The sequence below is a fragment of the Tiliqua scincoides genome, chromosome 1 (assembly GCF_035046505.1).
Source record: "Tiliqua scincoides isolate rTilSci1 chromosome 1, rTilSci1.hap2, whole genome shotgun sequence".
Lineage (NCBI taxonomy): Eukaryota > Metazoa > Chordata > Lepidosauria > Squamata > Scincidae > Tiliqua > Tiliqua scincoides.
Window position 1 is genome coordinate 223679778 of NC_089821.1, and position 12994 is coordinate 223692771.

General features: G+C 47.5%; 1 protein-coding gene across 1 annotated transcript; it reads right to left on the reverse strand.

The window, feature by feature from the left end:
• Positions 1-10476: 10476 nt before the first annotated feature.
• PRR18 (proline rich 18) lies at positions 10477-11211 on the reverse strand. The gene is made up of 2 exons (XM_066622883.1): positions 10939-11211; positions 10477-10851 (listed from the first exon to the last, which is right to left on the reverse strand). The coding sequence occupies exons 1-2, from the start codon at positions 11209-11211 to the stop codon at positions 10477-10479; spliced, it is 648 nt and encodes a 215-aa protein (XP_066478980.1).
• Positions 11212-12994: the final 1783 nt, after the last annotated feature.

Sequence of the window (12994 nt, forward strand, 5' to 3'; positions counted from 1 at the left end):
TAACTTGGAGGGGACTGGAGACACAATCTCAAACTATAAGGGGAAAAAGAACATTGTATCAGATCAAAATAGTAGTTGCTGACCTATAGTTTGTTCCCTTATGACATCTGTACACATGGTAGCTTCCATTACCTGGGCAATTTTCACACCAGGGTTCCCTTCTGTCATAGGCACTGATTTGGTAAAGGTGCCAACCATGAGGATACAGTTTGAGGGCAAACTTATAGCCAAGGCAATTTAGGAATTGGGTTTACTATTCTGAAAGCTTTGGAGCAAATCAACATTAACCCACAAAATGATTTTATTTTTTTTTGCATTTAATAATCTATGAACATTCTTGTAAACTGTCACCAAATCACACCAAAAATAAACACTCTGATAAAGAGCCACACAACAACAATGCCTGAAATCAAATCCAAAGACACATCGATAGCCTAGGCTTAATCCATTCCTAAAGATTAGTGCTGAATGCAGCAGCCTGTGTAGTTATTGGAGGTAGGCGGTTTGACTCTGTCGGACCGCTTCTCCAGCGGCTGCACTGACTGCCCATTCGTTTCCAGGCCCAATTCAAGGTGCTGGTTTTGACCTTTAAAGCCCTATACTGCTCTGGGCCAGGGTATCTTAGAGATCGCCTACTCCCATACAATCTGACTCATTCGCTTAGAGGAGGCCTTTTTACAAGTGCCGCCACCCAGGGAGGCACATAGAGTGGCGGCAAGAAATAGGGCCTTCTCAGTAGTGGCACCAACGCTGTGGAATTCCCTCCCCCTTGACTTACGAACTGCTCCCTCTCTTGAAACTTTCCAGCGAGGCCTGAAGACTCTTCTGTTTAGACAAGCCTTCTGAGTTCCTGGCCTTTTAAACATCATTTTAAACATTTTAATACCTTTTAAACACCTGGTTACAGGCCTGGATCCTTTTATAAACTGCTGCTCTGCGCTCTTTTACACTTTTATCTGACTGCAGTTTTTAAGATGTGTTGCAAATATGTTTAATCTTGTTTTTTAAATTATGTTTTTAATTTATGTTTTTAACCTTTGTTGTAAGCCACCTTGGGTCCCTCCAGGCAGAAAGGCTGGGTAAAAATAAGGTTAATAATAATAATAATAATAATAATAATAACAACAACAAACAACAACAACAACAACAACAACAACAAAAGATATTCAGTGAGTCATTCAGTGAGTCATGTGGGGCTTCATCAAAAATGAGAAAGGAGGAACTAAAATACAAATTTGTATTTGAAAATACAAGTTCAAATGTAATTATTACAATAATCACACTGAAAACCGCATTCACGACCAGTGACTATTGTAAAAGGATTACCTGATGTTCGCCATGAACTGGCAGGTAACCATCCAGAAGTGGGGGAAATGTACTCTTCTTGTAAAGTGGTAAGCAGGTTGCCATATCACGTCACTATTTCTCTAGTGAGATGTTGTGAAAGAAAAGGTAAACATGCTTATGCGCTGCAGAGAGAATAATATGACCGCATCTGATTAGGTTAAAATTGCTAAACTCTTAAATCAATATTAGGCACTTGCATAAAGGCTCCTGTTCACACTGTTTACCTGAGCAACATGATAGTTACCTGAGTGACCCAGTTCTCAAAGTGCTCCATCGGCACCAACAGAAGCCTGGTTTAAACAAACAAGGTGCTGCCAGAACAACTGTTTAAGGATTACAATGTTTTATTCATCAGGTAATAGTTAAGCCATCCACCTTTATAAAATTACATTTTCCTTAAAGTAAATCCTCAATGGACTTACTCTGCAGCAATGGAACAGATTATTGTTACTGGGGTGCGGAGACACAAAATAAACCCAGGGGCACACATTCAATTACTATGACTGCACAGTCATAGTAATTTGGATAGGCCGTGAAAAAGAACACTGAGATATCAAGATAGCCATGTTTCTGAATACAAGATGCTGGGAAGCAAAAATAAGGAGGAGCTGTCACTTTCAAGCTTTGCTTGTGGGCTTCCAAGAGGCTCAAATCTACATGACAAAGAAAGTGTGAACTACAGCCTCTCCTTTCCTCTACTTCCAAAATGGCCTATCCAAATAATAAACATTTCTGAACATTTTCAGTTTCAGCCGTTCAGTCACAGGGCAAAGCTTCCATTTTCTGTAAGTACAGCTGAGTGCTTGGGAGGAGATAGGAGGAGATCCTATCTTAAATTTTGCGAAAAGAGTCCATTATAGTCCAGCTCTGCGGTTCTCACACATTTAGCACCGGGACCCACTTTACAGAACGAGAATCTGTCAGGACCCACCAGAAGTGGTCATAACCAGAAGTGACATCATCAGGCAGGAAATTTTTTAACAATCCTAGGCTGCAATTCTACCCACATTTACCCAGGAGTAAGTCCCATTGACTATCATTGTTCAAAGAATATACACAGGAGCTTGTTGAAATTACAGGTCTGTAGCATTTCCCCAAATGCAGTCACACACCATGGGAGCATCAAGTCTGATATATTAAAAATAAAAATGAATGGGGACCCCCTGAAATAGGCTCATGGCCCACCTAGAGGGTCCCAGCCCACCGTCTAAGACACACTGGGCCAGCTGAGCAGCCAGCAAGCAAGCAAAGCAGAGTCCCCCTGCTGGGCGCGCGGCTTCTGCCCACGGACCTCCCAGCCCAGGACTGACTCACCGCGCGCAACGAGGCAGGCGGTGACGCAGCCGACGCGGGAAGCTCCTGCTCCTCCACTTGCCAGAGCGGGGCGAAGCAGCATCAGGCTCGAAGTGGTGACCAAGCGCCCGCCTTTTCAGGCACCGCCCCCTTCTGCTAGCGCCTCGCCACGAGCCTCAGGCTGCAGTTCTGTCTGTGCGCACTTTCCTGGGAGTAAGCCCCACTGAACATTGTAGGGCTTACTTCTGAGTAGACGCGCATAAGAGCAGTGCCAACACTGCAACCCTGACTACGCTTACAGCCCAATCCTATCCACACTTTCCTGGGAGTAAGCCCCATTGACTATAATGGATTTACTTCTGAGTAGACATGCATAGGATTGGGCTGTGAGGCTACAATCCTATCCACACTTTCCTGGGAGTAAGCCCCATTGACTATAATGGGACTTCTCAGTATACATGCCTAGGGCTCTTACTTGGGAGTAAGATTCATGGAAGTCTTTGGGTCTCTGAATACATATAGGATTGAGCTGCTCATTTGTTTCCTTCCAAGTCAACTGTATGGAGATATTCTAAAACTGACTGGCTAGGAATGCACTGAATTTGGCCCATCCAGAGGAGCCAGTGGACATCCTCTGTCAGGGTGGACCAGGCACCCAAAATGTAGGACATCCAAGAAAAATGTAGCACATGACAAAAGAAAAGCTAAAAACACTCGTCTATTGGTTTCATGTGGTTAATTTAAATACCATATTACTTATTATTAAATTTAAAACTATATTACATATATTTTGTTACATATAATTTATTACTTACAAGACGACTATGTGCTGCCTTCAGGGACCCACTCACTGGGAAAAAGAGGATATTTAAGTTATTTTCCAGGGCACTGGGCTATAAAAGAGGACATGTCCTGGAAAAAGAGGATGCCTGGGCACCCTGCCCTCAGTCATCATTCGTTTTAGACTGTCCCAATTTTGAGGGAAAGCATACCTGCAGAGACGCATACTCAGAGCCCAGTCCTATCCAACTTTCCAGCACTGATGCAGCTGTGCCAAAGGGGCATATACTACATCCTGGGGAGCAGTCACAAAGTCCAATCCTATCCACAGTTTCCTGGGAGTAAGCCCTATTGACACTAATAGGACTTACTTCTGAGTAGACATGCCTAGGATTGGGCTGACAGAGGCCTCCTCAAGGTATGGGAATGTTTGTTCCCTTAGTTCAAGGCTGCATCAGTGCTGGAAAGTTGGATAGAACTTAGAAGTGCAGGATAGGAGTACAAAGGATGTACCATGTTCCAAATAGGAAAATGAAACATAAGCAGGAGCTTTCCCCCTTTGGGAAACAAATGCAGCACCTTCCATGAAGCAGGGTGGAAATGCCCAGAAATATTTGAGACTGTGCCCAGGATCTGGGAGTAAGCCCCATTGATTCTAATGGGACTTACTTCTGAGTAGACATGCTCCTAGTAACAGCCCAATCCTATGCAAGTCCTATTACTTCTGAGTAAGCATTCATAGGCTTATTCTGTGAGTGCTTCGTGCATAACCACCAGCAGGAGCTGCCCATGTACTGGTGTTTTGACAGGGAAACAGCATGAGCTTCTGAAGGGAAGCCCAAATCTTGGTGTTGAAGGTAGTGCCAAATTCTGCTGCTCAACCCCACCACATTCTGCCTCCCTCATCAGCATGCAAGTGTGCACACCAGCACCAAGTTAACTCCACACCAGTCCAAGCGCCAACAATCTAGCTCAACAATCTAACCCCATGCCCCAGCTCAAGGACCAACTAGCATCCACCCACCCTCACCCAAACCGGTTCTTCTCAATTTTGTCTTCCTCCAGTACCACTTTGCTAAACTGGCACAAGGGAGTTTGAGAACCTCTATACTCCCAGCCATTAAGAAGTGGCTCTGGAAGCAGTAGTATATTCCCCCAACCTCTTTGCATTTGCTCTCAAGAGAGTAAGTGAAAAGGCGATAGGACAGAACTGGGCAGGTGATGAGCTAGGGCAGGTGCAGAGTGCAGATAGATGCCAGTTTGCCTTCTTCCCCAACCTGCCACCTGAAGCAATGGCCTGGCATGTATATAGCTCATATCTTCATGGATGGGCCTCCCCTGAGAGTCCATGAGACTTCACACAGACTTGGGAGTTTGACTCTGGTCAAAAGAAACTGCTGATTCTGAAGTAAATACAGAGTGAAACTGTCTTCTAATGCAAGCTGTTCCCTTTGGCTCCACAGTAATACAAAAAGAAGAGAAAGTCACAGCAAAGCCACACACCATGTTATCTAATGGAATGTAAAGAGGATTTAGCTTGTTTAAAGGAGTTTGAGATCACCAACATAAATTCTATGAGGAGATTTACCAAGGGCAATAGTAAGTGACCATTTCTTCAAAGGCACTCACTTCCTCTTGAAGGAGAACAGGGAGCTGGATTAGATGACCTACCTATCTACTCAGTTCTTTGATTTTAGACCTTCTTGATCCTAGTTTTGAAGAGATAGCTACACAGTAATTCCACAAGACATTGCAGGGATTTTGCATTTATAAGTTTGTTAAGTATATACAAAGTTACAATGACCATCAATAAAGATTGGCTTCTACAACTTTTTTGTTGATTATACAACTCTTTTTCATCCTGATCCTAAATGCATTCGGTGGAAGCATATCACCTTCATTTCAGTTGAATACACTTGTACGTCAGAGCCTAGTAGCCCAATCCTGAGCTGCCCTGCGCCCAGAGGAGCAACAGCGCCAAAGTGGCTTTGGGCAGCCACTGGCATCTTCTCAGGGGAAGAGGACATTTTCCCCTTCCCCCTAGGAAAGACCCAAGCCCTGCAATGGGGCTACTCAAGTCTCCACTGGCTATTTTGCCAGTGCAGAGTTGAGAGGCCCCATGTCAGGCCGGAAGGCCCTATGCGGAGTTCTGCATTTGGTGGAGCAGAGCCCCCCTCCTGCCCCAAGACTTGCATAAGATTATTCGATGCATCTTATGACTAACCACTTTTGTAGCAAACTTTTATGAACATGAAAAATTCCAGATGGAGTCCTGCCATTTATTTATTTAAATTATTTATAATCCCATCTTTCCCTCTGAATAAATGGAGCCCACATTTCCATTCAATCTGCAAATATTCTCTCCTGGAACTGAATCCCAGCACAGGAAACACTTGCTCTTTACTTAACTGATGGGTTGCTGCAATTATTATTTAGAACCAAAAGGCTCATTTGTTGACAGGGCCTCTGCTTCTCAGGGCACAATCCTAACCAGGTCTACTCAGAAGTAAGTCTAATTTTGTTCAATGGGGCTTACTTTCAGGAAAGTGTGGTTAGGACTGCAGCCAAAGTCACACTACTGGACCTTGTAAAGCTCCACTCTTGCAGCTCTTACCACCACCTTCTAGCAATCTTTCAATTATTTAACTGTAAGAGCCCAAGCAGCCCCATAAAGGTAAACCTATTTAAAGTTAAGTACCCAGGTATTTATGCTGGTGTATTAGTTCCACTCTGTTACACAGATAGTGTGCAACTATACATAAGAAGAGCCTTGTTGGATCAGGCCACAGGCCCATCTAGCCCAGCTTCCTGTATCTCAGTGGCCCACCAGATGCCTCAGGGAGCACTCATCCTGTCATGCCTGCATCCGATGCCACTCCCTTGTATCTGGAATTCAGAGCTAGGGTACCATGAAAACCCAGAGGAAGCATATAGTCAAAAAGGTGTGTGCTGCATGCTGGGGAGGATGACCTGAAGGCAAACAGGTGGTAAGTAAAAAAATATTTTTACTCATCTCCACAGAAGCAAGTTTCATGGAGCTCAATGAGTTACTTATTGGTGCACAGAGCAGAGCCTCGGCATCCAGCTGAGCCTGCTTTGTTGTTGGCAGCAGTGTTTGTATGAAACACTGTTTATTGTATGAAAAACCCTTCTATGAGTTTGTTCCTTGTATTTTAAAATAAATATTAATTGCATGAGTCATACCCAGTATGTGTGTTTAGGCAGAAGTTGAACTGCATCAGCATGACACCGCATAGTCAGGTCTGCCCTATCTCAAAGCATTGCTTGTTGCCTTCATTCAGGTAGTCTTAGTCCACCCAGTTCAGTTGATCTGAGCCTTGTGCTACTTGACGGAAAAAGAGATTTTCTCATTTTTCAAGACAATATACAGTATGCAGGAAATCTGCTGTTAGCAGTTCTCTTAAAATGACAGCTACACAAAAGATGTTTTATAACCCACACAAGTAACTGCCATTGCAAAACAAAAATGAGCATGCAACTTGAAACCAGACTGTTCTTCAGACAGTGCCTCCCTATGTAATTATCTCAAAAGTCTAACTACCAGATCAATGTGAGTTATAAATGCTGATCAGCTGGACTGGTTTAACAGAACAGAGCTGTTGTCCGTGTGGTTAACATCACCAAAACATCTTAGTCCCTTCTGTTTCCCTGGGTGAATGCAAACATTAGGCACGGTCCAGTCAATACAAAGCAATGGTCCCAGTGACTGAAATACGAGTTATATGCTGAAACCTATAACTGAAATAATGGGACCATCCAACTTTCCAGCGCTGATGCGCCCACAATGCGTGCCCAAGGTACAGGAACAAACATTCATGTCTGAGGCCTCCATGACTGCCCCCCTTCTCCAGGATGCAGCACACACCGCATTGGCACAGCTGCATCAGCCCTGAAAAGTTGGGTGGGCCCTAAAATTGCAATCCTATACACACTTGCACGAAAGATAGTGAACACAGTAAGACTTCTGGGTAAACAAGTATAAGATTGGACGGTTGGGCTGCAATTATATACATGCATAACTGAGAATAAATTCCATTGAACTCAGTGGGGCTTATTTTCAAGTAGTCACGCATAGGGGATTGCACTATAGCACTGATCTCTAACCTTTTTGTGCCATTACCCCCAAAGCCAATAAAATATGGGACTGGAGACCCACCATTGATCCCATCCTCTCCCAGGACCCAGTTCACCCTCCATGCCTGTCACTGCCCACACCTGCCCCATTTTCCCCTGTCTCTTGTGTCTTCGCAACAACCCTGTGAGGTAGCAGCCTGAACAGGGCTGGCCTTAGGAGCTCCAGGGCAAGACAGCAAGAAGAGGCTGTGCAGGATTATATCATAAATTCAGTTTTGATAAGGCAGTACCATTATTGGACTGGATCCAAGCCCTCTCTTGGATCGAATCCAATAATGATACTGCCTTATCAAATGGTACTTTATTTATCAAACAGTACTGCCTTATTAAAAGGTTGCCGCAACCCCCCAAATGAGGTTTTGTAACCTCATTGGGGTCCCAACCCACAGGTTGAAGAACACTGCATTATAGAAATGTTTAATTTTGGCTGGGTATTCTCAACCAAATTGGCCTTTTCAGCCACACCAGACGCTGTTCCACAACCACCATTCAGAGCGCGATACCATAGTCTTTCGAGACTGAAGGTTGCCAACAACATTCTCAGCTCTTTCTATGGTACATCTTTTATCTTCTTGTCCCTTCAATGACTGAAGAGTTGTAGGGCAAATGCAGTCATATTAAGCCAAGTCACACATTTCCTCACAAATTTTAATGGTCTATTCAAATAAATAGAAGTATTACAAATTTACAAAAAAAACACTGTGCTATTCTTTTTTTTAACAATGTATTCTTTTTTTTTTAAAGTTTGTCTACAGCACTGAACATTGTATTTTGAGTCCTTGGAACATACAGAGCAGATCACACTTTACTCTTTCATAAACTTTGCAGTATCTGGTCTAGGAGAAAGGAAGGGCAGTTGGAGAAATGGTCTCCAACTTTTCCCCTTCTGGACCATAGGCTACAAATTATGTGAGAAAATAAACGGGCAGTCCAATCCAATGCTTCCCAGCACCCAGGGTTGCAGTAGTGCCAAAATGGCAACCACTGCATCCAGCGGGGCTTGAAAGCAGTGCCAGGTCTCCTCAGGGTAAGGGAGCTTATGCTTCCTTACTTGTGTAAGATCCGGGCGACCCCAATGGGTCTCCTTGGATCTGTGCCCATTATTGAGTGGGCACAGAATCAAGGAGAACTGTGTTGGGTCTCCCAGGTCAGGATATGGTGGCAGAGCCTGGTGCCATCTCTGCCCTGCTCCCCCTGCCCTGGAATGCCTTCCCCCACTCCCATTCACCATTCCACTGTCCAGCACTCGCCTGGAGCTCTGGGCAGCATTCAACAGGCTTCCACCCAGCACTGGTTCAGTGGGGGCTCATGCTGAATGCCAGTGCTGGGCATACATGAGCCCAATAGGATTGGGCCCTGAGTACTTTAAGAGACTTTAAAATAAATGGAAAGTGTTTTTCCATGTGTTTAGCATGTGTTGCTATAATTGGTTATTAAAACACAATGAGATGAGAAAGCTTAATACTTAAATTTGGCCAGTCACAGTAAAATTAGCACACTGTTGGGTCTGAACTCCATTTACTAGGTGAGCCACAAGCTGCTGTCTCCCACAAGAGATGAGCAACAGCCTACTAGCCTCCCACCAGCCCTGGGAGCGCTGGAGGCAGCCTGTGATGCAGGTGGACCCCCCCCCCCGAAAGCCCCTGAGCCAACCAAGAGACTGTTCAGCTCGGGGGTGCCTGGGGGGACATGCCACCTGCCCTATGCAGTGAGGAGGTGGGACATGCCTGCCTCCAACCTCGGACTGTATACCACCTGAGCAACTCGGCACCCGCATATGCTGTCAGAAGGACTGACAAACTTCCTACTCTATTCTCTTTCCCTTCGCCTCTAACTAATTGCTTATTACTCTGTATGTCACCTTATGCTGATTTGTGCCCCACTGTAATGCATGAACAAACTCATCCAGAAGCCAGACATGCCTGCGACAACCACGGAGACCACGCACAGAGGACCCCCCAGGACCCACGACTGGAGGCTGCCATTGGCAGAAGAAGCCTGGCCTGGCACAACTGGCCATGTGCAAGGCGAGAGTGTTGCTCGCCAGCCTTGGACCTAGTGACCAATGGACTTCCAACCTACCACCTGTAACCCCTGGAACGGACTTACATACCAAATGCTCTATGCTTGTGAATGACAATACTTTCTCAAATGTATGTAACCGTGTTTCGGGATCTTGTATTCTCTACCCAGTTGTTTTTATGCTTGTAAAATTGAAACATTCTCTAATAAAAGTTAATTTGTTCTCTTAAAGCTATCATCGCTCATATTCAGTCACTATTATTATTAAAAAATGTCAAGCCAAGTACTGTATATAGAACAAGTTAGTGCTCCCTAGCATCATCATCAAGTGCTTTTTTTCTAGAAGATTTTGAGCAAAGACATTAAGAAAAATGTTGCAACCACAACACTGGAAATCTAGAAAACAGTTGCAGCCACAAGAGTGGCAATAGAGTCCATGGAGCACGTGAAGCAGATTCCCATCTGAGAGGACCCAAGAGTGGTCTTCAAGCAGAGGCATCTTATTTTCATCTGCACTGTAAGGCTCCCTGGGGGTGACTGTCAGCAAAGATTTGTTCAGAGCACTGAAAACCTGTTTCCCTGAAGGACTGCTGGAAAGGAGGCTGTGGCTGCCTCTGGAGCTGGTTTGCAGGGAAGGGCAGAGCTTGATGTGATGGTGGAGGAAAGGCACAAGAAATGCTTGGCACAGGAAGAAGTCCAGTGACAGCCCACCACAGGTGAAGGGGAGGTCTTGGGCCAAGACCAGACCAATCCAGGACGGTGCCAACCTGGGAGCTTCCTTCTCAGGGGTGATGCCAGCCTGGCTGGGGCCCAGCGCGGAGACCTTCCCTTCTCAGGGTGCTGCTTGCCCCGGGGGCCGAGGAAGCACCTGGAGGCCGCTCAGAGGGTGCTCAAGTGAGGCAGGCTGTGCAGCTTGTCGGCCCGGTCGCGGGCAGTGGCGCTCTCCACGCCGCGCAGCCACTCGGTGCACTTGCGCACCAGCCCCTCGTCGGCCGCGGGGGCGCCCCCCGCCTCGTCCTCCTCGTACTCCACGTCGTCGTAGCGGTGGCGCTCGTTCAGCAGCGACACCTGCAGCAGAGCGCGCAAGTCCCCGCCGCCGGGACAAGAGCCGCCCCCCAGAGGGCGCTTGGCGGCGTCGGGTGAGGCGGAGCGAGGTGCCCGCGCCCGTGGCCGCCGCTGCTGCTTCTCCAGGCTCCGGCGCTGCAGGACGCGGACCGCCTCCGGGGGCAGGCTGAGGGAGAAGCGCAGGGCGGCCTCCCCGCGCCCTGCTGGCGCCGCGCAAAGGCTCTCCAAGGAGCGCGCTCCGGAGCCCGGCGGGGCCACCGCAGAGCGACCCCTGGCGAGAGCCGGAGGAGCCTCCGCCCCTGGGGCGGCTGTGGCCGGCGCGGCGGAGCACCTGCTGCTGCTGCCTGGCGGGGCTCTGCTGCGCGGCTGCTGCTGCCTTGGGAGAGACGCGCTGGGCCAGGACCCCGCGAAGGGCGCCCCGCGACCTCTCCGAGGCGGCTTGGCCGGTGCTAGAGGCGCCGCCGCCACCGGGGACCGCGCCTGCTGCTGCTTCCTCGGCTGCAGGCGGGGGGCGGCAGCAGGAGGCGGCGCGATGGGCGGCAGGGACATGGCCTCGCTCCTCCTCCTCTCCCGCCTGGCGTTCAGCGCGGCATCCCCCTTCCCCCGCTTGGGGCTCCTTGGAGAAGCGCCTCGCAGCTGCTGCCAGCGGCGCCGCCGGATGAATGAGACACGCGCGGCCGCGGCTGGTTGGAGGCGAGAGGAGGAGCCGGCGGGCAGGGGGAGAAGAGGCGGCTTTGGGCAAGGCCGGCTGGCGAGCCAGCCCCTCTTGCTGCGGCCCCAAGCCCGCCCCTGGCAGGCCGGGAGAGAAGGGGCGCCTCACTCCGAGGGATGACCAGCCGGCCCGCTGGGGCGTCCTTTACTCTCTTCATCGTAAAGACACCACACACCCCCTTCCAGGCTGACTGGGGAATTTTTGAGGCTACAGCCTTCTTGGAGTTTCCCCGATTTTAAACCCTCTATCAAACCTTACCAGCCTGTGTAGAAAGACAGTGGTGACAACATCATGGTAGCTGTGCATAAGGCCTGTGCTCTGTGTGCTCCCCGTGCCCTAGAAACACACACCTGATCCATGCTTTTAGTCCATTTCCACACAGCTGACTTGCCTGCAGAGCCCATTCTGGTGCTCATTTAAGTAAAACTAGTCCACTGAGCAGCATTCCAGCATTGCTTGCTCATATTATGAAGATGAATCAAACACCTTCCCCCATTTACAAGGTTCAGAGTAATAGCACCTCTTCACTTTTTCCTGAGCAAAAGCAATGGGACTTGGGCTGGGACCAGGTGCTTAATAATTTTGCTTCACTGGGCTTTTATCAGTTTGAATGGTTCTTTCAGGGTTTTTTATCAACTCACCTTGCTCTGCCGATCTGAAAATGGCTTTTTATCCTGTTTTAACTATTCATTTTGTGTTCTTGCTTTGAAAATTAAGCATTCTAAACCAAAACATTTTATGAAAATGCAGGCTAAAAGTATTTTGAATACACCACTCCTATACCTGCTTTCTTGCTGGCATGTCACTGTATGAAGCAGACACCTATCTCCCCCCCATTCCTGCACCTTTCCTTCTGGATATGTCACCTACTAAGTATGTTCTGCACAACCTTGTTCCTAGTACTGCAAATAGGGATGGAGGGGCAGCATGCAATCTGTAGTCAATGCCGTCATAATTATGAGCTTCAGTATTCCCCCTATTCTGCAGAGTACAAGGATTGGGAGTGAAAGAGAGAAACCATGGCTGCAACCATGTTTACTACTTACATAGCATGGAAGCTAAGGTTGAAACTTTAGAGTCAGAGCCTGAGCCACTATACAGCCTGCTAAAAATAATGCTGGTTTTAACTGTTTAAATAAAGGACAGGTTATTAGGGCCAGCTCCAAGCTTCAGCCCCTAACCCAGTGCTTCCCAATCTCCCCCAGCCCATGACACTGTAAATACAGAGCATAATGCAATGCTACAAAGTGTGGTAAGAGGCTCAGAGCAGGTAGGACAGCCTTTCCAATCCTGAAAACCATGCACGAGCTCTGCTGGCCAAGCCTACTACCACTGTTTGAGCATTGCAGCACATAGTTTGGGAACCCCTGAACTAACCTGTTAGGGCTTACTCCCAAAGTTTGCTTTAAGTGGGGCCCCCTGAAAAGCAAGAGGCCATGGGAACAAGCCTTATTGGCAGGTGGGGTAAAAGAAAGGTTCATGCTAGATTTTCATGGGAACTTTTTCTCCCAATCAAGCCTACTCCACAGGGACAACTTTCATATAGAGTTAAGGAGTTGCAACAACTTAGAACTAACAAAAGTACAGCAGAGCCATGCTGTAACTTGTGCAACAGCTCCC

Coding starts and splice junctions, on each gene's coding strand:
- PRR18 (XM_066622883.1), bottom strand. CDS start 11,211: ATGTCCCTGCCGCCCATCGCGCCGCCTCCTGCTGCCGCCCCCCGCCTG. Junction 10,852..10,938: donor CGGAGGCTCCTCCGGCTCTC/GCCAGGGGTCGC, acceptor GGGCGCGGGGAG/GCCGCCCTGCGCTTCTCCCT.